This window comes from Gadus morhua, chromosome 4 (assembly GCF_902167405.1).
Source record: "Gadus morhua chromosome 4, gadMor3.0, whole genome shotgun sequence".
NCBI lineage: Eukaryota > Metazoa > Chordata > Actinopteri > Gadiformes > Gadidae > Gadus > Gadus morhua.
Window position 1 is genome coordinate 9,978,011 of NC_044051.1, and position 25,563 is coordinate 10,003,573.

The 25,563-nt window shown below is 41.8% G+C and overlaps 3 protein-coding genes across 3 annotated transcripts in view; 2 read left to right on the forward strand and 1 right to left on the reverse strand.

Moving 5' to 3' along the window:
- The first annotated feature begins 628 nt into the window (after nt 1-628).
- LOC115541809 (nodal homolog) lies at nt 629-4,250 on the forward strand. Its single transcript, XM_030353660.1, has 5 exons — nt 629-1,009; nt 1,473-1,630; nt 2,310-2,408; nt 2,601-2,728; nt 3,042-4,250. The coding sequence occupies exons 1-5, from the start codon at nt 882-884 to the stop codon at nt 3,183-3,185; spliced, it is 657 nt and encodes a 218-aa protein (XP_030209520.1). The 5' UTR covers nt 629-881; the 3' UTR covers nt 3,186-4,250.
- A 47-nt stretch (nt 4,251-4,297) lies between these two features.
- Nucleotides 4,298-5,725, forward strand: LOC115541810 (uncharacterized). The gene is made up of 2 exons (XM_030353662.1): nt 4,298-4,706; nt 5,234-5,725. Exons 1-2 carry the CDS (start codon nt 4,478-4,480, stop codon nt 5,617-5,619), a joined length of 615 nt encoding a protein of 204 aa, XP_030209522.1. The 5' UTR covers nt 4,298-4,477; the 3' UTR covers nt 5,620-5,725.
- Nucleotides 5,726-10,537: 4,812 nt separating this feature from the next.
- bcr (BCR activator of RhoGEF and GTPase) overlaps nt 10,538-25,563 on the reverse strand; it is a 57,496-nt gene continuing 42,470 nt past the window's right edge. Inside the window, exons 10-24 of the mRNA XM_030353663.1 lie at nt 24,067-24,188; nt 23,380-23,545; nt 22,821-22,940; nt 22,314-22,389; nt 21,720-21,824; nt 20,205-20,279; nt 19,840-19,937; nt 19,568-19,699; nt 18,302-18,361; nt 17,042-17,151; nt 16,790-16,929; nt 16,333-16,467; nt 15,605-15,710; nt 15,355-15,517; nt 10,538-15,161 (exon numbers count right to left, since the gene is read on the reverse strand). Of these exons, the coding sequence (XP_030209523.1) occupies nt 15,072-15,161; nt 15,355-15,517; nt 15,605-15,710; nt 16,333-16,467; nt 16,790-16,929; nt 17,042-17,151; nt 18,302-18,361; nt 19,568-19,699; nt 19,840-19,937; nt 20,205-20,279; nt 21,720-21,824; nt 22,314-22,389; nt 22,821-22,940; nt 23,380-23,545; nt 24,067-24,188 (1,698 nt within the window). The 3' untranslated portion in view covers nt 10,538-15,071. The remainder of the gene's footprint in view (nt 15,162-15,354; nt 15,518-15,604; nt 15,711-16,332; nt 16,468-16,789; nt 16,930-17,041; nt 17,152-18,301; nt 18,362-19,567; nt 19,700-19,839; nt 19,938-20,204; nt 20,280-21,719; nt 21,825-22,313; nt 22,390-22,820; nt 22,941-23,379; nt 23,546-24,066; nt 24,189-25,563) is intronic.

A 25,563-nucleotide genomic window follows, 5' to 3' on the forward strand; every position in this document is an offset into this window, starting at 1 on the left:
TATGTGGCTCAGAGAGGGTCACTAATACGTTTTGCACTCTAGACACATGGCATTTACACATTTTCATTGTAAGACCCCCTCTCAGGGGGCCTACGAAACCGCTCAGCCCCAGGGCCCAATGGCAGGTTAAGGCAGGCCTGAATAGCAATGTTACATAATATTGCTTAATAAAGCTTTTCTTGACTTTTCTCGATCACTAGAAGAATTGTAAAAAAAAATAATCTTGATGATTCGCAAGATGTAAGAGAACTTATAATGCATCTTTAATTTGGACCGAAGATCTGATGCAAAATATCAGTCATTTTAGCTTAAAACAGTTTAAAAGTGTATTCCTTGCCCTCGCTGCCAGTGGATCACATTGTAAAGTCCAATATGGGCACAGGAAGTAAATTGCCTTTTTATACGTGAGAAACCTCAGTACCTATACACAATGCAAAAAAATGCGTTCAAATGTATTTGCCCAATTCAAGGGCATTCAAGAAAAAAATAATACATTTCTATAGCCCATCATTTTTTTTGATGTTAATTAATATTTATGTTTTTGTGACTTATCACCTATTTCAATCATCACCTTTTCATACCACACAAGTGTGGTCTTTGTCATTTTACCCCCCTTTTCCTCCTCCACAATCTTCAGTTCTCCGTCTCTCTCTGTCTCCGCCAGATCGTCCACTTCACACCAAAAAGGGGGGCTAAAACAACAATGTTAAGCATCTCAAGGCCAAGCGGGTGTAAATGAAGATAAAAAGCCAGGTTCCCAGGTCCCCACCCAAGGATATCTACCACAGCATCCCCGTCTAGTCTCGCCACACCTCCAACGACACTCGCCGCATCGACACCGCTGTGCCCATCACACACTACACGTCCAAACGTCCAAAAAAATGGCCCTCAGCTTTGTCGCCATGACAGTCCTGCTGGGCTCTTCCATGGTGGTGGCGCTCGTAATTCAGACGCCGAAGGAGGACCTCCAAGGGGATCCCGCCATCGCTCCCCTCTCTGCACACCAAAGGTGAGCGTTTGAAATGCCTTCGCCTTATTGTCACATGCTTTTGTTCATATTCTCAAGAGATTGTAAAGCATACTTATCGGACGGATCAGTCAATCATTATTGTGATGTGGTTGGAGAGCAGGATTTTTACAATCTGCATTTTGACATTTATTTTTTATAAATTGCATTGGGCTAGAGGTGATGATTGCATGGTGTCAAGGGCACATCTCAAATGTAATAGCACGCTATTCGGTGCAGGCAATACCAGTGTAAATTATGTTTACATGAGACAAGTCAAAAAACACATTGATAAGTTTGCTTTACTGGTCAAAAAATACATTTGAAAGATATTTATAACACACCAAACCTTGTTGCAATTTGACCGCTGGTTGACTTTTCAATGCAATGAAGCAAGCCACTACTCGATTAGATCCCATGTGTAAAATACATGGCTGTGTCTAGTTCTGGGTTGCTGTGTCTGCAGGTGCCAGAGGGCTGCTCTGCCATCCATCAGGAGGAACCTGCTCAAGGCCCTGAACCTGAGGGCGGAGCCCCAGCTGCCCATTGGTCAGCTGGAGGCTATCAGAGCGCAGTGGAAAAATACCTTCAGCGCTATTGGCCACAGCTCCAAGGGCACCACAGGTAATGGAACAGGACATGTTCAACCCAAACACAACATTAGTTTAAAAGTAAATAATAGTTACTTTTCTATTTAGTCGCTAGGCGGATGCTTTTATCGAAAAAGAAAGTTACAATGATTACTTATTAGATGTATGTTGTTTATGGGCTGGTAGGGGTTAGTGCATCTCTCTAACAAGCCAGACTATGAACCTCTCTAAAGTCTGATGTCACACGAGTCTGAATCCTGGTGGATCAGGCCTTTGTGGCGGGGATTCGTAGGCGTGTAATTGGCAAACACAAACTTGTGCAGTACTAGTAAAAAGAGTCTGAAAAGGTATCGAGGCAACACAGACCACTGCAGACATAAACCTATAACAAAATCCCCTCCTGAAACCTTCATCCGCTAAAGGTCATTTGTTTCCTTATGTAGAATGTCTCCCTAACAAAACATTTTTCAAATGGTCGTTACTCTGCCCATTGCAGTCCTTGCAGATTAGGGATTCTGCAACATTGTGGTTAGAAACCCAGAGGCTTACCCAGGCGAACCACTAAACCTTTCCCTTTCCCAAATTATTCAAAATGACTCTAACAAAGAAAATATCTGTGTTGACTTATTGCTCAATAAGTTGAGTTTGTGCTCTACTTTAGAAGATCTCTAAATTGTACAAGAAGTTGTTCATGAGTTTGTTTGTTCCCTCAGGTTCAGCTCCGTCTGACCACCTGCCTGCAGTGGCACCTGGAGTCGGCAACGGCACAGACCTCAAGTGTTGCCAGGTGGCATCTCTAATCTCCCTGGAAGGTACAACCCGTGGGTGTGTGCGTGTGCGTGTGCGCGCGTGTGTGTGTGTGTGTGTGTGTGTGTGTGTGTGTGTGTGTGTGTGTGTGTGTGTGTGTGTGTGTGTGTGTGTGTGTGTGTGTGTGTGTGCGTGCGTGTGCACATGTGTGGATGTATGTGGAAGTATTAATCAATGTCGTTTGCTGTGTGTGTCAGATCTGGCCTGGGACAACTGGGTGATCTACCCTGAGAGCTTCACGGTGGTGCAGTGCACACCCTGCAACTCCAACAACGTGCACTGCCCAGGCCATCCACCAGTAGCCGTTCACGACGTCCCCTCGCAGGTACAGTTCACACTCAGCTTCGATTGGGTTTCGTTTTTTATCAATTGTCTAAATCGAACCTGGAAAATGGGTCATTGAATAAACCAAAAAAAATAAAAAAGGAAAACCTGAACCATATTTTTGTCGGTTTAATTCAAATCAAATCCAGATCCTACAACTGAAATGTCTCCGGTAGTTATGAACTCATTGATCATGAATGAAATAATGGTAAAAAGCACTCAAGGCTATCCCCTATCACACAATGTTCTGCCAATGAATACCCACAACCCTCCCCCCCCCCCTCCCACCCCTCTCTTCCAACGGTCATTTTTAGCTCCAGTGCTGCGAGCCAATCTCCAAGGAGACGGTGCCCATTGTGTACATGGACGAGCTCAACTCCCTGGTGATCTCTTCTGCGGTGCTGACCCGCCAGTGTGGCTGTGGGGCCGAAGTCCACATAGTGCCAACTGAAGAGTAAACCCCCCAAACAAATCTGCCCAAAATGGGGGGAAGTTTTGTGAAAGCTGATACTTTTCAACATTAGCTTGTGATGTTGGATAATTGTGAGGATTATGTTTGGTTTAACTGTTAATACTGTGTGTGTGTACACAGAACTATTAAAAGCCAAGTCTTATTTCACAACACTATCTGATTAGTTGCCAGCGAATAAACAAACCCTCTGAGGTCTAATGTTCCCTCCAAAAATGTGAACACAGTGCAGCACGCCAAAGTCCATAACCTTTCACAAAGAACGAGCTTTTTAAACGTAATCAAAGTCAGCTTTGTATATGTTCAGCAATAATGCATGATGCACTGACCGTTAAACCAACATAATGCAAAGGCTGTACTTTATATATATTTTTTCTTCATAAATAATACAGCTCTTCCATGTTTCCTGCTCCCTTGTGCTTGAGTTAGCTTAATCTGCGCTCTCATTCCCATGGCAATGTTCCAGAGACGTGGTGCTCTGCAAAGGCAGAACACATTAGCTATTCAGCTGCATAAAGCGTTGCCTTTTTTTAAAATACAGATAATTATGTATCTGGGATAGATAATGCAATTTCTGAAAATAATTGAATCGTGTTTTTGCTGTGTACGCGTTCTTTTAGCAGAAAATATGGAACATGCAATTGTCAACAGCAAGTTAGAACACATGAAGCAACTCATGGTGTCGTCTTCCATTTAAACGATTCACAAAGATTTTTTTCTCTAGTCTTGGCTATGGCACAGAATTAATTTTTCCATTGTGTTTGTTCAAGTGTTTGCTTGCCTGTTTTAGCTTAATACCTTACTACTTTTTAGTTTTAAACCACTAAGTTGATTCTATTAATCCCTTCACAGTATATTTATAGATATATAACGTAAGCATATATCTCTCACAAAACCATTAATATCTTAAATATTAATACGGCTAATACTGACAATTCAATATTAACAAGTATGTTATGCAATGTTTGAAAAGGACCTCCCTTTGCTAGCTGGTCCGTTATAACCTCTGATAATTGTGCACTCATCACTTAAATAAACATGACTTTCCTTTGAATGTGTTTCAGTGTTTTCCAATAGGGGGGGGTTAAGCATGATATGTCATAGCTGTCACTGCCATGGCAGCTAAGCTATTAAAGGGAAAAGAGAGACAAATGCTGACACACCCTCTATATATTCCTCTGCTAACAGAGTCACAACTTCAAACGGTGTTGCGCACTTCCAAGAAACGTTTCACCATTTTCCGCTTTCTAGGATACTCTGGATAGTTTTCAACTGGACAGCATGTCAACATATCTGAGCCTATGGATGCACGTCGGCTGCCTGTCTCTGGTGCTGGTTGCCGTAGGGACAATGGAATGTACAGAGCGAGAGTCTCTTATTCGACAGATCTCCATCGTGGACACCACTCAGTGCCTGATGGACTGCACTGTTCTGACCTTTGCCAAGATCATGGAACTGGGAGATAATAGGAGCATACGGATGAAAGACTCTTCGAAGGAAGAACAGAGAAGTAAGAATGGCATTTTTAATAACCGCGACAGTGATTGGCCGGGTGCTGAAGCAAAGAGGTCTAGTTGTTACTATATTCCAATCATTCAACCATGCTTTATCCACTCCTGGGCCGTCGCTGGCTATAGACTGTGTAAGCAACAGCTAATAGGCCCCAGTGCCACATGGGGGCACACCTTGCTTAGATTTTGATGCTTAAACAATCCTAATATGTGTTTTTGAAAATTTTTCCTTTATGTAAGGATTCTACAAAAAAAAAAAGTCTTTAGAAATTTCTACCATCCCCCCCTCAACAACTGTCCCCCCCCCCCTTGTATATATATATATATATATATATATATATATATATATTAAAAAATGTAGGGCTAAAGAAGATCAGATAGGGCCTTGATGAGATATTAGTGTAGTTTCCCTCCATCAGTGATGGATTTAATCAAATAAAATATGATATTGCATGCATTTAATCAAACGTATTTTGCACGAGGGCAAAAATGTGTGCAAATTCTAACACCAGTTTCCCCTCTGAAGACCACACGGATTACTGCTGGCCGCTGGATTTAAAGTGCACGGCGGGGGAGCACCTGCAGCAAGCGTTTGTGCTCATGCCCGTGGATCCATATGTGGTCACGCACGTGGACCTGACGGTGAATGGGATCGGGCCTGTCGAGGGGACACTGAACGCACACCAAGGTCCGACCATGCTCCCCGACGACTGCGGCCTCCGCTATGACGTCACGTCGGTCTACCAATCCACGCCCAGGGAGTCCCAGGGAGTGGGGTCGGATTTCTGTGTCCAGGTGTTCCCCCGGAAACCCCTCTCTAAGGAGGGGATGTTGAAGTGCTTCCCTTTCCTGGTGACCATCTGGCAGAAGGGCGATCTGGCAGATCAGTCCAAGCTGGAAGGAGGGGGCTAGAGGGTAGCCCATTACTACCCCCCTAAGGCCTAAAAAAAAAAAAAAGTTTGGTTCCTGTTGGTTGTCAGTTGAGGTCATGGGTAGGTAGGGAATTTATTTTATTTTATTTTTTCCAGCGGCAGCGAATGATAGGTAGGTTGTTTTCATTTAAAAACGAGAAAATTCGCTCATCCTTGTACAGAATGAAGAGGTGCTGTACCAAAACGTAATTATAGAGGTGCTGTACCAAAACGTAATTACATTAAAAAAAAAAATATATATATATATATATATATTTTTTTTTTTATAAAACTCATAAAATAATTTGGGTCGCACATAAATTGACAGGGTCGGTCGGAAACCGGAACCAAACAAAAAAATTTTTTAGGCCTAACCCTTATTACAATTCAATATTTTCAATTCACTTCTTTTAAAAGACGGTTACTAAAACGGTACCTTTATTCTACCTAGTTCGATTTCACAAAATAGTCACAGAGCAATATAAAATGTTATAATTTATTGAAAACTTCTTCTTCCGCCAAGTTATGTAGTTCCTCAATTGATATAAGGTACCGGAACTGTCCGTTTTATAATTCGCTATGATGACCAGTTAACAGTGTGAACTATTCCATACAGATAATAAGTATGGAATAAACAACAGTTACGGCGTTATGGGTGGACCTAGGACCACCCACTGTTCAACAGGCCCACCCAAAAGTTTTGTTCTTCAAAAAAAAAAAGTTTAATATATTTAAAGTTTTGGCAAGAATTATTAAAAATCGGCAAACAATCTCATAATTTGTGATTAAATAGCCTAAATATTCATTTTTTAATTGAAAAAAATACTGTTTTTGTCTTTGTTGATGTTTCTGCAAAAGTTCAGCAGACAGTTCCAGACATGCTCTGATAACACTGCCAATGACATCCTGTACAGTTGAACACATCTTTTCCCAGTATCAACCGCATTAAAACACAGAATAGGAGGGTAACCCAAACCATAACTGGAATCCTGGCGCCGTGCCTGCTTATTACTGAATTAACTATTGTCAATTAAAGCTTAATTAATATACCCTTATTGTAAAGTATTACCATGTAATTTCCCCCCTGCTGTACTTTACAAATAAATAGTTAGCTAATACTTACAGGGCTTTAAGTAGGATACCAAAATTAACATTGACCTAAATAAGTAGGTGTGCGTTTCCATTCCGTTTTCAGAGTAATCTGAAATTTGAGGCGCAGGTTTAAACAGTCAATAATATGACTTTATTTTGGGGCCTGGCTCAGAAGCCAGTGCACCAGGGGCCTGCCCCATGGTTTGAGAAACCCTGCACTAGAACGAGGATGTCGTGGAATCGTTTACTATGTCTCTCGCTGCAGATCAGTCACACCACTACCAGGAAATTGAAAATGTTGATTCTTTTTAAGCCCCTTCTCAAGTTCAGTCTTTAAATAATCGTGTTGTTTGGGGCTCCTCAAGTCCATACAACAATGTCCCTGTACTGCCTCCTATACTGTTCGCAACCGAAACTTCCAGAAACTATATATTTAAACTGTCCGCTTTATTTATGTAGCAAATTTCAAACATAAGAATGTAGCTCAAGGTACTTTTCAATACAGAGGAAAGACAGAGAAAGAATAGTCTAACCGTAACAAAAAAGAAGAGAACATAATGCGGTTGGACCTAATTGTGGTAGGCCTAGGCCTAATAGTCTCTGGCAATTATATTCTGGCAGAACATTTTGTGTCCGTTTTGTGTACACTTTCACTAGGACTGAAAATAGATAGGCCTACATAATAATTATGTTTCGGTGATTAGAAACCGACCAGACCATACCTGTTGGTGCCCTTTTTGGTGCCACAGACAAGTATATGGTTGAGTTAGGAAAAATAGAGAGAGAAAGATCGATAGAGAGAAAGCATGCTTGTGTGTAGAATTGTATCTGTGAACATAGCAGAGAAGTAGCATAGAGAAAATCTTTGAAAACGAATGTGTTAATGTGCTGAGTTGTTGTTTGGCAGAGTTGTACCAGAATACTATTAAGTAGTTGACACTCATTAAAACTTATTTTTTTGTAAAAATAATAATAAAACATATATCAAGCCAATGGGGTCGGAATGGATTCTTTGGACTTTAAACGATGACATACTGTGTTTATTTTGTTTTGTTTGAAGATCACGCTGGTGGCGGGCTACGTCAGCTAGCAAGCTTCTGGCATTGCCTTTTGTCTGATAACTAACCCTGATCCACACGATGACGAGTCACCGCTTTAGCTGCAGGGTTACATGACTTCACACACAGCATATGCTCGCCCGCTCCAAAAATAGACATACCTGATCTGCTGTCCAACTTGGTGACTGCGTCCTTAACGGCTGGCCCCCAGACAGAGAGGATGCCAAATCCTAATTGCACAGCTAATTTAGTGGCTAGGGTTTCCTAGGTGAGTGGTTCCCCACCGGGGGTCACTGTAGAGATGCTGAGGCAGGTTCCAGGTGGGGGAACTTGTGAATATTTTTAGTTTATAAAACAAAGTGCAGATAATTGGACCTAGGACCACCCACTGTTCAACAGGCCCACCCAAAAGTTTTGTTCTTCAAAAAAAAAAAGTTTAATAAATTTAAAGTTTTGGCAAGAATTATTAAAAATCGGCAAACAATCTCATAATTTGTGATTAAATAGCCTAAATATTCATTTTTTAATTGAAAAAAATACTGTTTTTGTCTTTGTTGATGTTTCTGCAAAAGTTCAGCAGACAGTTCCAGACATGCTCTGATAACACTGCCAATGACATCCTGTACAGTTGAACACATCTTTTCCCAGTATCAACCGCATTAAAACACAGAGGAGGGTAACCCAAACCATAACTGGAATCCTGGCGCCGTGCCTGCTTATTACTGAATTAACTATTGTCAATTAAAGCTTAATTAATATACCCTTATTGTAAAGCATTACCATGTAATTTCCCCCCTGCTGTACTTTACAAATAAATAGTTAGCTAATACTTACAGGGCTTTAAGTAGGATACCAAAATTAACATTGACCTAAATAAGTAGGTGTGCGTTTCCATTCCGTTTTCAGAGTAATCTGAAATTTGAGGCGCAGGTTTAAACAGTCAATAATATGACTTTATTTTGGGGCCTGGCTCAGAAGCCAGTGCACCAGGGGCCTGCCCCATGGTTTGAGAAACCCTGCACTAGAACGAGGATGTCGTGGAATCGTTTACTATGTCTCTCGCTGCAGATCAGTCACACCACTACCAGGAAATTGAAAATGTTGATTCTTTTTAAGCCCCTTCTCAAGTTCAGTCTTTAAATAATCGTGTTGTTTGGGGCTCCTCAAGTCCATACAACAATGTCCCTGTACTGCCTCCTATACTGTTCGCAACCGAAACTTCCAGAAACTATATATTTAAACTGTCCGCTTTATTTATGTAGCAAATTTCAAACATAAGAATGTAGCTCAAGGTACTTTTCAATACAGAGGAAAGACAGAGAAAGAACAGTCTAACCGTAACAAAAAAGAAGAGAACATAATGCGGTTGGACCTAATTGTGGTAGGCCTAGGCCTAATAGTCTCTGGCAATTATATTCTGGCAGAACATTTTGTGTCCGTTTTGTGTACACTTTCACTAGGACTGAAAATAGATAGGCCTACATAATAATTATGTTTCGGTGATTAGAAACCGACCAGACCATACCTGTTGGTGCCCTTTTTGGTGCCACAGACAAGTATATGGTTGAGTTAGGAAAAATAGAGAGAGAAAGATCGATAGAGAGAAAGCATGCTTGTGTGTAGAATTGTATCTGTGAACATAGCAGAGAAGTAGCATAGAGAAAATCTTTGAAAACGAATGTGTTAATGTGCTGAGTTGTTGTTTGGCAGAGTTGTACCAGAATACTATTAAGTAGTTGACACTCATTAAAACTTATTTTTTTGTAAAAATAATAATAAAACATATATCAAGCCAATGGGGTCGGAATGGATTCTTTGGACTTTAAACGATGACATACTGTGTTTATTTTGTTTTGTTTGAAGATCACGCTGGTGGCGGGCTACGTCAGCTAGCAAGCTTCTGGCATTGCCTCTTGTCTGATAACTAACCCTGATCCACACGATGACGAGTCACCGCTTTAGCTGCAGGGTTACATGACTTCACACACAGCATATGCTCGCCCGCTCCAAAAATAGACATACCTGATCTGCTGTCTAACTTGGTGACTGCGTCCTTAACGGCTGGCCCCCAGACAGAGAGGCCAAAATCCTGCCAAATCCTAATTGCACAGCTAATTTAGTGGCTAGGGTTTCCTAGGTGAGTGGTTCCCCACCGGGGGTCACTGTAGAGATGCTGAGGCAGGTTCCAGGTGGGGGAACTTGTGAATATTTTTAGTTTATAAAACAAAGTGCAGATAATTGCGTTATTGTTCGACATCAATGACAGAAACTCATCATGAATATGTATGACTGCCTGGATTCAAGGTCACTCATTAGCCATAACAAATAGAGAAGGGTCTCAGATTGGTCCCGCATTGACAAAATGACGTGGACCTTTGCAGAAGTCCGCCGTCAGGTCCGTCAATGTATTTCTACGTGAATCAGGGGTCAAAATAAATCACACAATCCATCCATCGTTTTGACCGGGTTACAGTTATTGTTCAAGCTAATTGGAGAGGGCAGAAGGCCTGAAACAGTTCTTGCAAATATGGAGGGGGAGTTCATCATTGTTATCACTTGTTTTTACTGGAATATAATTTAAAAGTGATGTCTATGTTCACTTTTATTACGCTTCTGTTTGTCACAAATTGCATGGCTCAGCCGACTTTCTCTTCAGTTATTTTGTAGATTTATCTCTCTGCATACATTTCTTTTTTCCCCCCCAATATATTATTGAAGATTTTATTTTTATATTTGAATAGCTTTGATTTAAATAAACTCATAAAAAGGTTTTTCATAAATACAGGAAATCTTTATTTAACATTTTCGTGTACAAACGTAGACTTCAAATGCCTACCAAACATGGATGCTCTCAGAATACATAATTTGTTTACAGTTCTACAACAGGAGCACTGATGCTGGAACAGTAACAGGACATTTTTAAAAAATAAAAAAGACTCTGTTCTAGTAAACAAATCCCATCATCATTTATATCTCAAATTGTATCATGAACAAAAGAAGCCAGGCCTTTTATTCATGAGCGGTAGTGAACTCACGTTTACATGGCAGACAAAGGGAGATTGGCGTCATGTAGCGTATGCAAGATGTTCAAGAGACACGTGATATGGGTATTGATGTGATGATATTTTTATTTTTACATTAAATTAATTCGTTCCATACACAGTTCCACACTCAAATGGTAGCTTTATATAGAGGGCTATATTCCATATGTTTGCTTAATTTCAAATTATGTCGGCATATTGACTTTTCATGTACAGGGGTGATGTATGGAGGACACATGCAATTACACTTCAACAGACAAAAATATGGGTTGATTTGAGAATAACCCTATTTTATTTGAGAGTACGTAAAAGTTGCCCCTCCCTTAGCAGATAATGACAGATGGCTACTTAAAAGAAACTACAACTATACAAGCAAGGATCAACCTTCCATCAATTGATTAAAACTTAATCAGGAGCCACAATAAATAAAAAATGTCCCATCCAAATTACATTTTTTTTGTATAATACATATTCTACAAGGAAACTTCCCAGGATAAGTTAAGAGTTTTGAGGAGTGAAAAGCTCAAGGAAATGTTATTTAATTGACTCGACAACCTCCTCCATGTTAGCCGGTTATCTAAACCAGTGAGCCCAGAAGTCACAGTGGCCAGTCAGTTGAACACAATAAATTAAAAGACTGAAGGCGCAAGCTCAGTCATGGCTGAATACAAGTGGTTAAAGCATGTACACGTTTCTGCCATCTAAATACAATAAATACGATAGAACTGTTTACAATTAAAAAATTGTAAGCAGAAGTGAGACAATATGTCTCCTTCACATACAGTGGCAGAGGATTCTGTTGTCTCAAAGTTGTACCGTACAAGACTGAAGTTCTAGTTTTAATTTAAATGTATATACTATGAGTTATTTTATATATAAACAATCAAATATATATCCCCCTTGATACATAATTTGGACAAAAATAAAGACACAGATCATGTTTATGTAAGGTGATGAGACAAGGCCTTGGGCAAGATATCCTGTTGAATTAGTGTCGAAAAAAAATGCAATGCTTAGGTCCTAATCTACAGCATTATAGTCCCATTAGGAAGATAAGCAGCACAAACACAGTTTACGAGTTCAGACCTTACCAGAATATAAATTCCTATACAAGTCACTCATACCCAACAAAAAACTGAAATACGGGTGTCCACCACAAAGGCATGGTATCCCCGCCTACTCAGGGCACTGGTGCGGTGCCACTCTTTCAAAGCATCACTTCTCTTCGCTATACTGTCGCTTGGTATCTAGTCAACAAACGACTACCGCTCTTTGCTGCCAGAAATATGACAGACCGAATGCCATTTTTCCCCCCCATCACCGGTACACAGCGGGGCAGCTCTGAGCCACAGCAGACAGTGAACGCTAGCGGGAGCCTTTATGACAGTCAATGTTTCTGTGTGGAGAGAGTAGCTACGTCGAAAATGCGATTAATTAACAGTTAAAAAGAATAAGGCTCGGAGGCTTCCTCAGAGCGTGTGTTGTTGCCATATGATTCGGGAGGCGCTATGAGAGCAACCTTGACCAGGTTATTTAATTCGAGTGGATGAAGTTTACGTAAGGCCGCGGCCATACGAGGCAATAAATAAGAAAAGTTTAGAAATTATTGTAACATTGAAAATATTGGATTTGACCGGTTATGGCTAACCTAAGATAAGTAATAAAGAGTCAGTAATAATATGAAACAACTTTCAATTCCTTTGGGCTGATAAGCTCCTTTGTTATAGTTTCATCCACAAAAAAAGGGGTTTAAGCAACTGACAATTTGTGAAAGTGTTAAGACTTATATTGGTTGATACGTTTAACAAAGTAACGATTTCTCGACCTCCACCAAATGATACAGCATTTATTTATTACTCATGTATAGCATTAATTCCTCCTTCCTGTGGACACACCCATCGGCAACGCACAGACACATACGCCATGTACACACACACACACACACACACACACACACACACACACACACACACACACACACACACACACACACACACACACACACACACACACACACACACACACACACACACACACACACACACACACAAAGCTATATATAATAGCCTATGCTTGGTCACTATCAATCATTCCCTTGCAGAGTGGAATTTTGCACGAAGAAAACAAGTTATAATAATCAGCTGAACATAATATTGATCACGTCAAATGGGCCATTGCAGGGCATACTGCAGAGTGTAAACCAGTTCCTCATTAAGTCACTAGATCATCTAAAGCTATTAGTAGAACATAGGTCTATGTTGTCAAGTCCTCTTCAGAAAAAAAAGAAAAAAAGATTAATCAAAATCTTCACAAACGAAACATGCCTGCATGTTAATTTCAAGGTACAGTAATATCTGGTGAGCACAATGTTTAAAGAGCTCACCTTGGACCGTGAGTTAGTGAACTTTAGGCAGAGTGAGAAACCAATTAAAGGGCACATGCAACCATAAACCAAAAAAATACATCACTTGAAGAATAGATAGATATGGTCTTTTCATGAACATAACTGCTAAGCGTTCAGGCCACTAGTAAAAAACAGTAGTTCCATAATTGCAGGAGTGCACTTGTGTGGACACGTATATAATAACAAAACAATGATCTAAGGTTGTGTTCGTTTGTATGTGTGAGTGTCTGCATTATGATGTCAAGATATGATGTCGTGCTTGCATGGATGATACTCTCTGGAAGGAAAACGCACTGCTTGCTTACTTCTGACCCAGCAGCTAAAGAGATTTTATCATCATCACAACAGCAGAACGATATAAAACAAAGCGTGTGTGTGTGTGTGTGGGGGGGGGGGGGGGGGTTGTCATGTTATGTTAATTAAACTTTATTTCTAGGATGAACAGCTAAGTTTGTTTCTATAAGAACAAGGCTTAATCCTGCATGGTGATGGGAATACTCGGACAAGTCGTACTCAATAAAAAATCAAAACAAAGGAGAGGATAGAGTTGCTATTTCTGTTTGGAGTTATTGCAGGTGGTCTAATGCATTTTGTTCGTATTGTTTTGTTGTATTGCTTCATCAATTTGTTATTCAAGTCCTAAATCCTCTGTTCTTTGTTTGCTTACACTGTAAACATTTTTATATTTCAAAAGTTTGGATTCCAGTGGTGCTTTTAAATAATGTATCATTAAAACATAGAATATTGTCCAAAATATAAAAAAAATTATAGAAAATATGAGCTCATCAGGAACTTCTCAATCATACATGACTTTTGGACATTAATGCAAATTTGAATACTCGATTTGATGATCATCTAACTAAAATATACATTGAAAAGGCAGATTCTACAGTATCCAAATATACAAGGAAAAGGCTGTCTGATTCTACTGTATTAAAAAATCATTATGTTCCGACTCATTCCCCTAGCCCTGTAATGGACAGATAAGGACTTCCACAGGTAGCACAGGTCCATCTCATCGCCGCTTTCTCATTGACAACAATGAGAGAACAGTGCGAGCACCTGCAAAAAGCCTGAACCAGCGACTTGTCAATACAGAATCAAGGCTCTTTGCGATGAAGATGAAGATCAGACTCCTTGGTATAACTCTGTGGTTGGTTCCCATAAATAACTTACTCACGTGTCAAATTAGGAATGCAGATGCACTTGTGTACATTGCATTAAAGCTTTTGCGGTATGGACCATAAGGTCTCCAACAAAAAATGGATAGAGAGGCCTAACCTACTCAGGAACGATGTTTTGTTTGGAATGAGCAAATTGTGAATGCATCGGGCACACCAGTGTACATGCAGTAAAGGTCAATAGCGGAGGCGACGAAGAGAGACGTACGTTAGTGAGGTGGGGGGAAAAGGCAGATCCAAACGTCTTCACCGGAGGTACAGAGTATCAAACTAAGTATTGGCTGTGATGTACAGTACTGAGAGTTTCTCAGGAGGAGGACCTAAGCTGAGGGTATGGGTTGGTGGGGGGGAGAGGGGGACAGAAAGGGGGACTCTCCTGGCCCAATGGTGCCCTCTTGTGGTTGCGACCCCTCCCCACACACACCCCCCAACCCCCACCCCCATTGCTTGTGGAGCAACAAGATCTGATCGCATAATCTAGTCTTGCAATTTAAAAAACATACTTTACTAAAACAACACACACCCACATATATATATATGCATATATATATATATATATATATATATATATAAATATATATATATATACTATAAGAGGCTCAGTTTGAGCCAAACGTCTGTCCGTTTTTTTCACTCCTTCATACTCGGAAATATCGGAGACAGGAGACAGTTTGGCCCTACACTTCGGTGGAGAATAAGATGCTCTGCCGTTTACTGTCCGGTGTGGGGATGGTTTCTAGTTGGAGAAAGTAGAGCAGCACTTGGACCTGAAGAAACACAGACAGGTAGAACATAAACTCAATTGCAGAACCAGTAATCCAAGATTGGTCAACAATGATTTTCTCATATGCAAACATTAATATTTGATAAGGTTCATGCAACCCATGAAACATTTGAGACCATGGCCCATTAAAACAGCATCAGCCCCTTAGAAGAGACTAGAAACTACACTGGTCTCACCTGTGACATCACTTCCAGGGACCAGCTGTCACCCATGCTGATTGGCTGAGTGGGGTTGGTGGGGATCTTGCTGTCCTTCTCAGACGGCCTCAACAGGGTGGGCCCGAATACTGTGGCCAGGTTGTGGAGGGACATCTTGTTCACACACTCCTTCTCTGCCACCCTGTAGGTAAACATCAACCATTGGTACGCACAGTCACACCTATTTAGAGAGAGACTGAACGGAAATGAGGGGGAAAGGCAGTCGTACCTCTTGAGGTGGTCCAGCAGGAAGAGGAAGGTTACCAGGTTGGGCTCAGGTAGCGATAGCAGAAGGTTGAGCATGCAGCTCTCTTTGGCAACACTATCAGACAGGGCTGCAGGGAGACACAAGGGCGGGTTGACCAACGCATAACACTAGAACACAGTTAGTCTAGGGGCGGTTGCTGTGATTGGATGGTCCACTCCAATCCCTCCTACTAACCATTCAAATTTTCTGTCGCTTACTTCCTGTGAGCCATTTTCAACAATCCCCATTGAAGAACAAGAATATCGTTTTTCTTTTTTTACAGAGAATTTGTCAAAGCAGTGGCCGAAATAAATATTGGGGAGAGGTGCAATCATTCTCTCTTCGGTTAGTGCCTCCCTCTTGCCACCATGAATGTATATTCTATTGAACAGTAGTATGTAGTGGGGCAATCAAGTAAACGCATGTATTACGTTTTTAGTTGAATTCTTGATTTTGAATCCTATGACATCTCTCCCTACCGATCCATGACGAATATACACGAAAAACAGCTTTTTCACATTTATCCGCCTGTGGTTTTTGCAGCCTGAAGCGACGTCTGAAATGAGCTTTCTTTCTCTTGCAGTCGATAAAAACAGACGAATGCCCTGAAACGGTTCATCAACCGTTTGCAAAAATTTTGATCCACTCATTGATTTCTAGAAGCAATGGTTTCTTCACCATCGTGACCGATACAACGTCCCGGGACTTACTGATGCCTCCCGCAAAGTTGGGATAGAGGTCGTCGGTGAAGAGGGGCTCGGGCAGCTCCCTGAAGTAGAGCTTCAGCGTACCGGCGATGGCGTTCACGTCCATCTCGCTCATCATCACCGACACGTCTTTGTGGTCTGTTGTTAGCAAAACGGGTCATGTTAAGAAAAGGTGGGGGGAGGGGAAGCTAATCTCCTTTTACTGGGCGGTCCGTTCTTACGATGAGCCGTTTTTCTAATGTTTCAAGTCAAGGGCATTTACACGGTCCATCTCTTAATCACAGTTGGTGTGTGTGTGTGTGTGTGTGTGTGTGTGTGTGTGTGTGTGTGTGTGTGTGTGTGTGTGTGTGTGTGTGTGTGTGTGTGTGTGTGTGTGTGTGTGTGTGTGTGTGTGTGCGCGTGTGTGTTCCCTTAACGTGTCTGTCGATGAAAGGGCACAAAAACAAGGCGTCAGACTCACTAGTGTCGAAGGCGGCCTTCAGATTCTGGATGTCAGTGGCCACGCCGGACACCCTGTAGATGCCCACCTCCTCCATGCCCCTCCTCTCGATCTCCTCCAGGCACTGACGGACTATGTAGGGCACCTTGGAGCGCTCCCGTCTGGACGCACACCGGAATATATAGGTCATGGGATGCAGGAGTAATATCCGACACACATGTTGGATCAATTTGCATTTGCCACCGACAGCAGGGGAACGGTTTCCAGACTCACTTAGTCACCGTGGAGATCTTGACTCCAAACACGCCCATGGGTCTCCGTGAAGGCATGCGCTTCAGACTGAACTCCCGGCTGGTGAACTTCATGGATAGCTTGACCTCGATCTGAGAGAGAGAGACGGAGAGATGAAAACACGACACCCACCGCAGCTTTTTAAGGTTCTTAAGGAAATCCTGAGAGGTTTAAATCAATTGTAGGGGTGAGCTATTTGTTTTCCACTGATTGGACTCATTAACCCAACACGTTGCTGCTGTGGAAGCTGGTGTTCACTCTGTCGCCACTGGGGTTCGCCAAATGCAAGGGCATCTATAACACTTTAATGTGAATGGGTGGTCCTACAATGAAATAAAAACGACAAAAATTGCTCCTGTATGTAATTCTTGGTAAAGCTAGTAGATTTTCATCCAATATGTCAATGGTAGAGGTGTGAGGGTAAACGACAGGGCAGAGGACATCATTTTGTAAATAATGTATATTTGATACATTTTATACTGTTATTGTGTTCCAACATCTGGCTCTCTATCTACAGCAAAGTTAGTCCAAGCGTCACTGGAAGTGGTTCTCATTATTCTCTCATTATGGGCAGAGATTGAAACTTGGACCACGTGACGCAAAAACTGGGAAACGCTCCAGTTGTGAGCCTTATCTGAGAATTGAACCCTTGAGACTCAAGTCTCTCTGGAGACTAGTTTGACCCAGTATAGAGCTGTCATCTCGGTAGCCCATCTGTAAACACCGCTAGACCCACCAGGACTTTCACTGCAGAGTGTCTCCATCTCTTCCTGCTTTAGATTGCTTCAATATAGCTGAAGGATATCTGATGAATGTCTAATACAAATATCTTTGTAACTCCAAAAAATAACGATACTATCCCACATCAAAATCTCAAATGTTACTATAGCAAACACTGAGGCTGAACGCCAGTACTTAAGCAAAGTCAGAAAGACTTGACTTGGAATAGCCTCGTAGGACTTGAGGCCGAAAGACTTGCAGCGGGAGGCTTGACTTGGACCCTTAGCCAATTATTAGTCACAGAAAAACTCCCAGAAACCAAGGGAAGGCACGTTGAGGAGTAACACAGAGCAGGGTTTAGCCCTATCCAGGGATGAACAGGCGTGTAACGGATGGCATATGCTAAAGACTGGTCGCAGTGTCGGACTATAGATGGGACGTTTTTTAGGTGCTTATGGTAATCCTACCATATGAGAGATAAGTACAGATCGGACAGGTTAGTGTGGTGTGGTGTAGACTCACCCCATTCATGGGAATGACCGTCCGTTGCCAGTCCTTGCCTTGCAGGGACTGGGGGTCAAGCTGGGAGAAACACAACCGCAATACAAAGAGAAAAGAAGATAATTCAGTTACAATGCTGGAGACGGACAACTGTGCAAGTGGTAAAATAAGAAAACCTATTAATAAATGTATTAAATATAAAATAAAGAATTGTTGTCGCCACAATATTTTGATATTAATTATCAGTGTGTATAATGATATTAATGTGTTTATTATTATCATGATAATTATTCCTTTTCTTAAATCTAGGACTCAAGCCAGGTAAGGGTTGGGGTTAAGAAGGTGATAGATATGAATGAACACCATGTGCAGACAGATTGCGCAAACTATATTAAGATGCAATGACCATTCATCAATTCTGTCTTTTTCAGTCTTTGTATTCCACTGAGAAACAAACTGTATAAATTGAAAGGAAATAACTAGAAACAGCCCATGGTAAAGGCCTACTTTACTATATAATACTAACAATATGTCAGTTTGTTGCGGTTTTTAGCCTTCAACCTAAAGACAGCACGACCGACATGTAACAGTATAATCCGATTCACATCCCTCCGGCTAATTCATCAATTCAGCTGAAAGCCTCATCTCACACACACACACACACACACACACACACACACACACACACACACACACACACACACACACACACACACACACACCATCAACCCCTTTAAATCATAATCTGGATCGCATGCTAAGTGACATAACAGCATATCAGACATTATGACTCATGGTGGCGTTGGGCCAGAGAGAGACCAAAAGAGAGACAGAGAGAGAGACAGAGCGAGAGACAGAGCGACAAACAGAGAGAGAGAGAGAGAGACAGAGCGAGAGAGAGAGAGAGAGACGAACGGACACAGACAAACAGACAGAGCGACAGAGCGACAGAGCGACAGAGCGAGACAAACAGAGAGAGAGAGAGAGAGAGAGAGAGAGAGAGAGAGAGAGAGAGAGAGAGAGAGAGAGAGAGAGAGAGAGAGAGAGAGAGAGAGAGAGAGAGAGAGAGAGAGAGAGAGAGAGAGAGAGAGAGAGAGAGAGAGAGAGAGAGAGAGAGAGAGAGAGAGACGAACAGACAGAGAGAGAGACGAACAGAGAGAGAGACAAACAGACACAGAACAGACAGACAGACAGAGAGACAGAGAGACAGAGAGACAGACAGACAGACAGACAGACAGACAGACAGACAGACAGACAGACAGACAGAGAGGTGATGTTATGCCATACCGCGATCTGTCCTTTCCCGATGATGTGGTCGGCACTGTCCCAGTCGTCTTTGTTCTGCCTCGTCTTGTTGTAACTCTTCTCGTAGCACAGCAACCTCAGGGTCTGCGAGCCCTCCAGATCTATCTCAAACTCCTGGAAAAAGACCACCAGAGATTAAAGTAAACACTTTTGTAAGAGGTGGACGTCGATTTATATTTAATGAAAACTTAAAAACTTTAAAAGAATTTAAAAGCGTATCCTAGTCTGAGCTTGTGGACGACAGGACGCCTCACCTCGTTCCATTTGGGCTCGGTGGTGTAGCGGTACACTCTGGTCTTTGCTTTGTTGAGGAAGAAGCCAAAGGAATCCACCTCCAAGGTGCAGTAGAGATCTAGGAGATACACAAGTACATTTGTCAGAAGATAGAGAAATAATATACACAATATATACACAATGAATAGCACAATGCCACATGGACCAGCTGTTACAACAGGATGTTTCTATTATGATTATCATGGATAAGTTAATTAGTAATAATTGTAATTGGGTGACCTTGGTAGTCCCATTGTATGAGGTAAAGCTCCTAGACTGATATATCTGACACTGGGGTTGACTCTTTATCTATTGGCTGCTATGATGAGGTCGGTGTGTGACTCACTCTGGCTCTGTTTGAGGCCGGAGGCCGAGTGGACGATTACATTCAGGAAGCCGTGCAGTCCAGGACTCTCATCCTCTGGAGACACACACACACACACACACACACACACACACACACACACACACACACACACACACACACACACACACACACACACACACACACACACACACACACACACACACAAAGAGCAACTGTGATTAAGAGATGGACATCTTAAATGTACTTGACTTGAAACATAAGCAAAAAGTAAAAACAGCTCATCATGAGCTTTCATAAAATCTTCCCCAAAATTTCAAAATATTTAATCTGTAAATCTTTTAATCCTTGACCTAATCGCAAAACAATGAGGGAAGTATTAAGAAAGCCTATTGTCAGAGCAGAGTATGATGAAGAAGCAGTCGCTGTCGCAATTAACAATACATAATGAACAATCCCGCGCTAAACCATGTGTAGACAGTAGATAAGTGTGCCAGTGTAAATAGGTTTTTCTATCCAATCTATACAGTCACAGCGCCAACTACCCCGAAACAAAGTAGAGCAGGGTCCCTCAGTCAGGGGAAACAGAGGGTAAGAGCTTCTATGACAATGTCCATGGGGACATCTACTGTCAAAGCTGTGGCCAGGAAAAGTGTTTGGGAGTCAATGCATAAATGTAAGGAACCGATGCTGTTATATACTGTGTATAGATCCACCTGGTACTTTAATACACTGTATGTAGATCCACCTTGTACTGCGATATACTGTATGTAGATCCACCTTGTACTGCGATATACTGTATGTAGATCCACCTTGTGCTGTGATATACCCCCTTGTACTGTTATATACTGTATATAGATCCATCTGGTACTGTGGTACAACGCCTGGTACTGTAATATACTGTCAATAGATCTGCTTGGTACTGTGATAATATACTGTATATAGATCCTCCTGGTACCTTTATATACTGTATAGATCCCCTTGGTACCTTTATATACTGTATAGATCCCCCTGGTACCTTTAGATACTGTATAGATCCCCTTGGTACCTTTAGATACTGTATAGATCCCCCTGGTACCTTTATATACTGTATAGATCCCCCTGGTACCTTTATATACTGTATAGATCCCCTTGGTACCTTTATATACTGTATAGATCCCCTTGGTACCTTTATATACTGTATAGATCCCCCTGGTACCTTTATATACTGTATAGATCCCCCTGGTACCTTTATATACTGTATAGATCCCCTTGGTACCTTTAGATACTGTATAGATCCCCTTGGTACCTTTAGATACTGTATAGATCATCCTGGTACCTTTATATACTGTATAGATCCCCCTGGTACCTTTATCTACTGTATAGATCCCCTTGGTACCTTTAGATACTGTATAGATCCCCTTGGTACCTTTATATACTGTATAGATCATCCTGGTACCTTTATATACTGTATAGATCCCCTTGGTACCTTTATATACTGTATAGATCCCCTTGGTACCTTTATATACTGTATATAGGTGTGCATGCTGTCCTCACCTTCCTTGTTGATTGTGAGTGGTATGCTGTGGACAGTCTGCAGCTTCACACACGAGTTGGTCAGCATCTGAAGCTCCAGGGAGGTCAAAGAGAAGCTCTTCAAACCTGGAAGGACCAACACAACGTCCATACGGTCACACACTAATACTAGGAAATATTGTGATTGAAAGCACGACATTCATATGTTCACAGATTTCAGCAGACTATAATAATGATATGATATATTATGAATGAAAGCACCCCAATCATCCAATTTTATCAGAATAATCATTTATCTTTCCAAAGAAGAGAGAACCACTATTTTGTAAATTATACAGAGACTTAATTGTGGTATATTTCCACCAAAGCTCTGTTTGTTTGAGAGGTTTGAAGGAGATCGAAATAAAAGAAAGAGTCTGTGGCAGAATTTTGTGGATTAAATAATACGGTTTGCATATTGTTTTTCCTCTAAGCATAATATCTTTAGTTATTGGAAAAATTCATGCCCCGTTACTTTTTATTGTTCTCAGCAACAAAGCCATCCGACGACCTCGTCCGTTGAGGAAAACGACTCACGATGCAATAAATAAATCAAACAATGAATTTAAATCGTACATTTCTTCTGTTGTTCTTTGATCATCTCCTTCCATTCCGCACGTTCATAGTCGGACGAAATCAGGAATATGTAACTCTGGAACAGACAAAACACAGTTAACTGAAGTAAATGGACTCCTTGATTAAGCCACCAGTGAAACACACACACACACACACACACACACACACACACACACACACACACACACACACACACACACACACACACACACACACACACACACACACACACACACACACACACACTGATAATATAGTAAGGAAGTGTGTTGGTCTATTATCTACAGGAAGTGTGTGGGTCCATTATCAACAGGAAATGTGCTGGTCTATTAAAACCAGACAGGAAGTGTGTTGGTCTATTAAAACCAGACAGGAAGTATGTGGGTCTATATCAACAGGAAGTGAGTGGGACTATTATCAACAGGAAGTGTGTGGGTCTATTCAAATCAGACAGGAAGTGTGTGGGTCTATTTAATTCAGACAGGAAGTGTGCGGGTGCCCTCTGACCTTGCCGCTCCGGTTATGCGCCCTCAGAGCCATGCTTGGGGAGGTCAGCAGCAGCATGGACTCCTGCTCCGACAGCTTCTTCCTCAGACGCTCGATCACCTTGGAACCCTTGTTGGCTCTCTGGAACACACACACACACACCGCAAAGGAATAAGACTGTGTGTGTGTGCGTGTGTGTGTGTGTGTGTGTGTGTGTGGAGAGTGAGTTAGTGAGTAAGTGATAGAGTGTGAGTGAGTGCCTGTGCGCGCGTGTGCGACATGAACAATGGAAAAAAGCCTGCAACTAATATAGGATAAATAATCTAGCTACATAACATTTCATATCTGAAGATCCATAACATCTAATTTCAATGAAAAAATACACCCTAGAACGAATACCTATTATACTGTATGGGGACGTTATAAAGATAAGAAGTGATTCACTTTGTTTCCGTTTGTTTTCTAAGGACTATCTGCCCCGGATCAACCTTTAAAAGCCGTCTCCATGGTTTCCGTGTTCATCCGTTTGTGTTTGTGTGCTGCCTGTTGTCTCTGTGTCTGAGGGAGTGACCGGTCTCACCTTCTCCCGCTGGATCTCGCTGCGCAGGTGGGAGATCTTCACCTTCATGGCGTCCAGCTCCTCGTCGGGCACCTGGGGGATGGTGAGGGGCTCCGACTCCTCGGGACCCTGGAAGCTCAGCTCCGACAGAGGGATGTACCACTTACTGTCGTACTGCTGGCTCTTACTGTTGGGACGGGGGCGACACGGAGATAGAGAGATTGAACGTTCGCTGTCGTACTGTTGATTTTAACTGTGTGTGTGCGTGCGTGCGCGCGCGTGCGTGTGTGTGTGTGTGTCCCTCCAAGAGAGAGGGATGTATCATTTACTGTCAAACTGATGACTTTTGCTGTTTGAGAGGGAGGGAGGGAGGGAGGGAGGGAGGGAGGGAGGGAGACAGCGTACTGCTGTATTTTACTGTGAGTTATGCAAAACAGGGAGGGGGTAGAGGGAGACAACTGATACATTCGATAAATTATAAATAAAGTCGTACAAAACGATGAGCGAAGGAAGCCGAGAGGCAGAGAAATAGAGAAAGAATACTAATGTCGACGACGGCAAAACATTTAACAAAAAAACATAACTCAATTGGTTTGATGTCATGTTCAGCATTCACTTATTGTCGCCTTCTGGAGACAAAGAAACAACTGGCCCAACTGGGAGAAAATGACATGATGGTATGAGGCATGAGCTTCCCGATGTCCTCACCCTCCCAGTTGTTTCTTCAGCTTAGCGCACAGCAGGAGGTCCGTGAAGAGGAACACGTGCCGGAGCTTCCTGGCTCCCTCCACCAGCTCCACCATGAAGCCGTCCTTCAGCAGCTGCCGGTTCTACAGACGCCACGGACAACGAGCTCATCAACACACCGTTAAGGTATTCAGTCCCGCAAACACATTGGAGAATATTGGTTTTATGGGCATTATTGTATATCACTGATGGCAGAATATACAAAAATGCACCTTTGAAAGATTACATTACGTAAATGCGTAATTTAGCATGTGGTATAGTCTTTGGCCAAAAGGGGGCAGTCATGGAATGATTGTCGTTGTATACTTATGGCATTAATAGCAAGTTTGAATGACAGACCATCATGAAGGTCATTTGTATATGCTTTCGTTCAGTTGTTGGTGCTGAAGTTGGGTGGCAGCCCAAAAAAACGAACGGCTAATACATGGCTGACAGTAAAGCTATGGAATAGGCTGCGTGGCAAGGAGATGCAAACAGCATTATCATTAAATCATTGAGCGCCTCTGAATTGCAGAGAATGACAGCATAGCCCCGAGCCTCTTTATTTCGACTTCCCTCCCACAAGCCAACAATGGATCAAAACGAAGTATCATAGAGGCAGTGAAATTATTTATATTCATTCTTGGGTGAATTTATGTTTTATTAAATTGTGTGCTTGTAAATTATTGACGCTCCCTTGGGCTCAATCTCTAGCATCCCTCCCCACACAAAACCATTAAAAGTTCTTTTTTCAATAGTGCCAAGGATATGTTAACATTATATATTGAACAAAATCATTATTTTCAGCGGAACAACAATGTCTCGGGTTTCATTGGATCCATTTCAATAACCACGGTCATCTCAAATGAAAATATCCAGTGTAAACACTCCGTTGCCAATACCTCCAGAAAGACTTCCTCTTTTAAATGGTATTTCTGTTCCTCCTGGGACATTAACACACTGCTCCAAATTCAGAGGTTAGTTCTGTCGTCTACGGGCTGCATAGGCTGAGTAAGTTAAGCCCAAACGAACACCATATATAATACACATATATAATATGTGACACTCGTAAATCACTTGACGCTTGTTCAATATTAATTTCTGAGGGGATCATGATGATCAACCCATTTGGTCGAATGTGATCATTAGTGACAGGAAGTGCTAAGCCCCTTTGCCCGTTTAATTCATCACCTGATAATTAAGAATAACCAAAAAAAACTTAGGGTTTGAACCAAAAGAAGCAGTGTTTCGAGGGCAGGATAGAGCATTAGCTGCGGGAACTCTATTCAACTTCTAATGTCTGCAGCCTGTAGGCATTCGTGAACAAGATGCCTTGAGCCCTACCTGCTCCTTAATGACATGTATTTGAATTAGCTGTCTGCTAAATGACTGAATCACACATGGAGAGACAGAAGATTCTACAGGTAAGGCTGTGATAAACAAGACTTAATATCCTCAATTACCCGAAACAATCCCTTA

Coding starts and splice junctions, on each gene's coding strand:
- LOC115541809 (XM_030353660.1), top strand. CDS start 882: ATGGCCCTCAGCTTTGTCGCCATGACAGTCCTGCTGGGCTCTTCCATG. Junction 1,631..2,309: donor CAGCTCCAAGGGCACCACAG/GTAATGGAACAG, acceptor TTGTTCCCTCAG/GTTCAGCTCCGTCTGACCAC. Junction 2,409..2,600: donor ATCTCTAATCTCCCTGGAAG/GTACAACCCGTG, acceptor TGTGTGTGTCAG/ATCTGGCCTGGGACAACTGG.
- LOC115541810 (XM_030353662.1), top strand. CDS start 4,478: ATGTCAACATATCTGAGCCTATGGATGCACGTCGGCTGCCTGTCTCTG. Junction 4,707..5,233: donor TTCGAAGGAAGAACAGAGAA/GTAAGAATGGCA, acceptor TCCCCTCTGAAG/ACCACACGGATTACTGCTGG.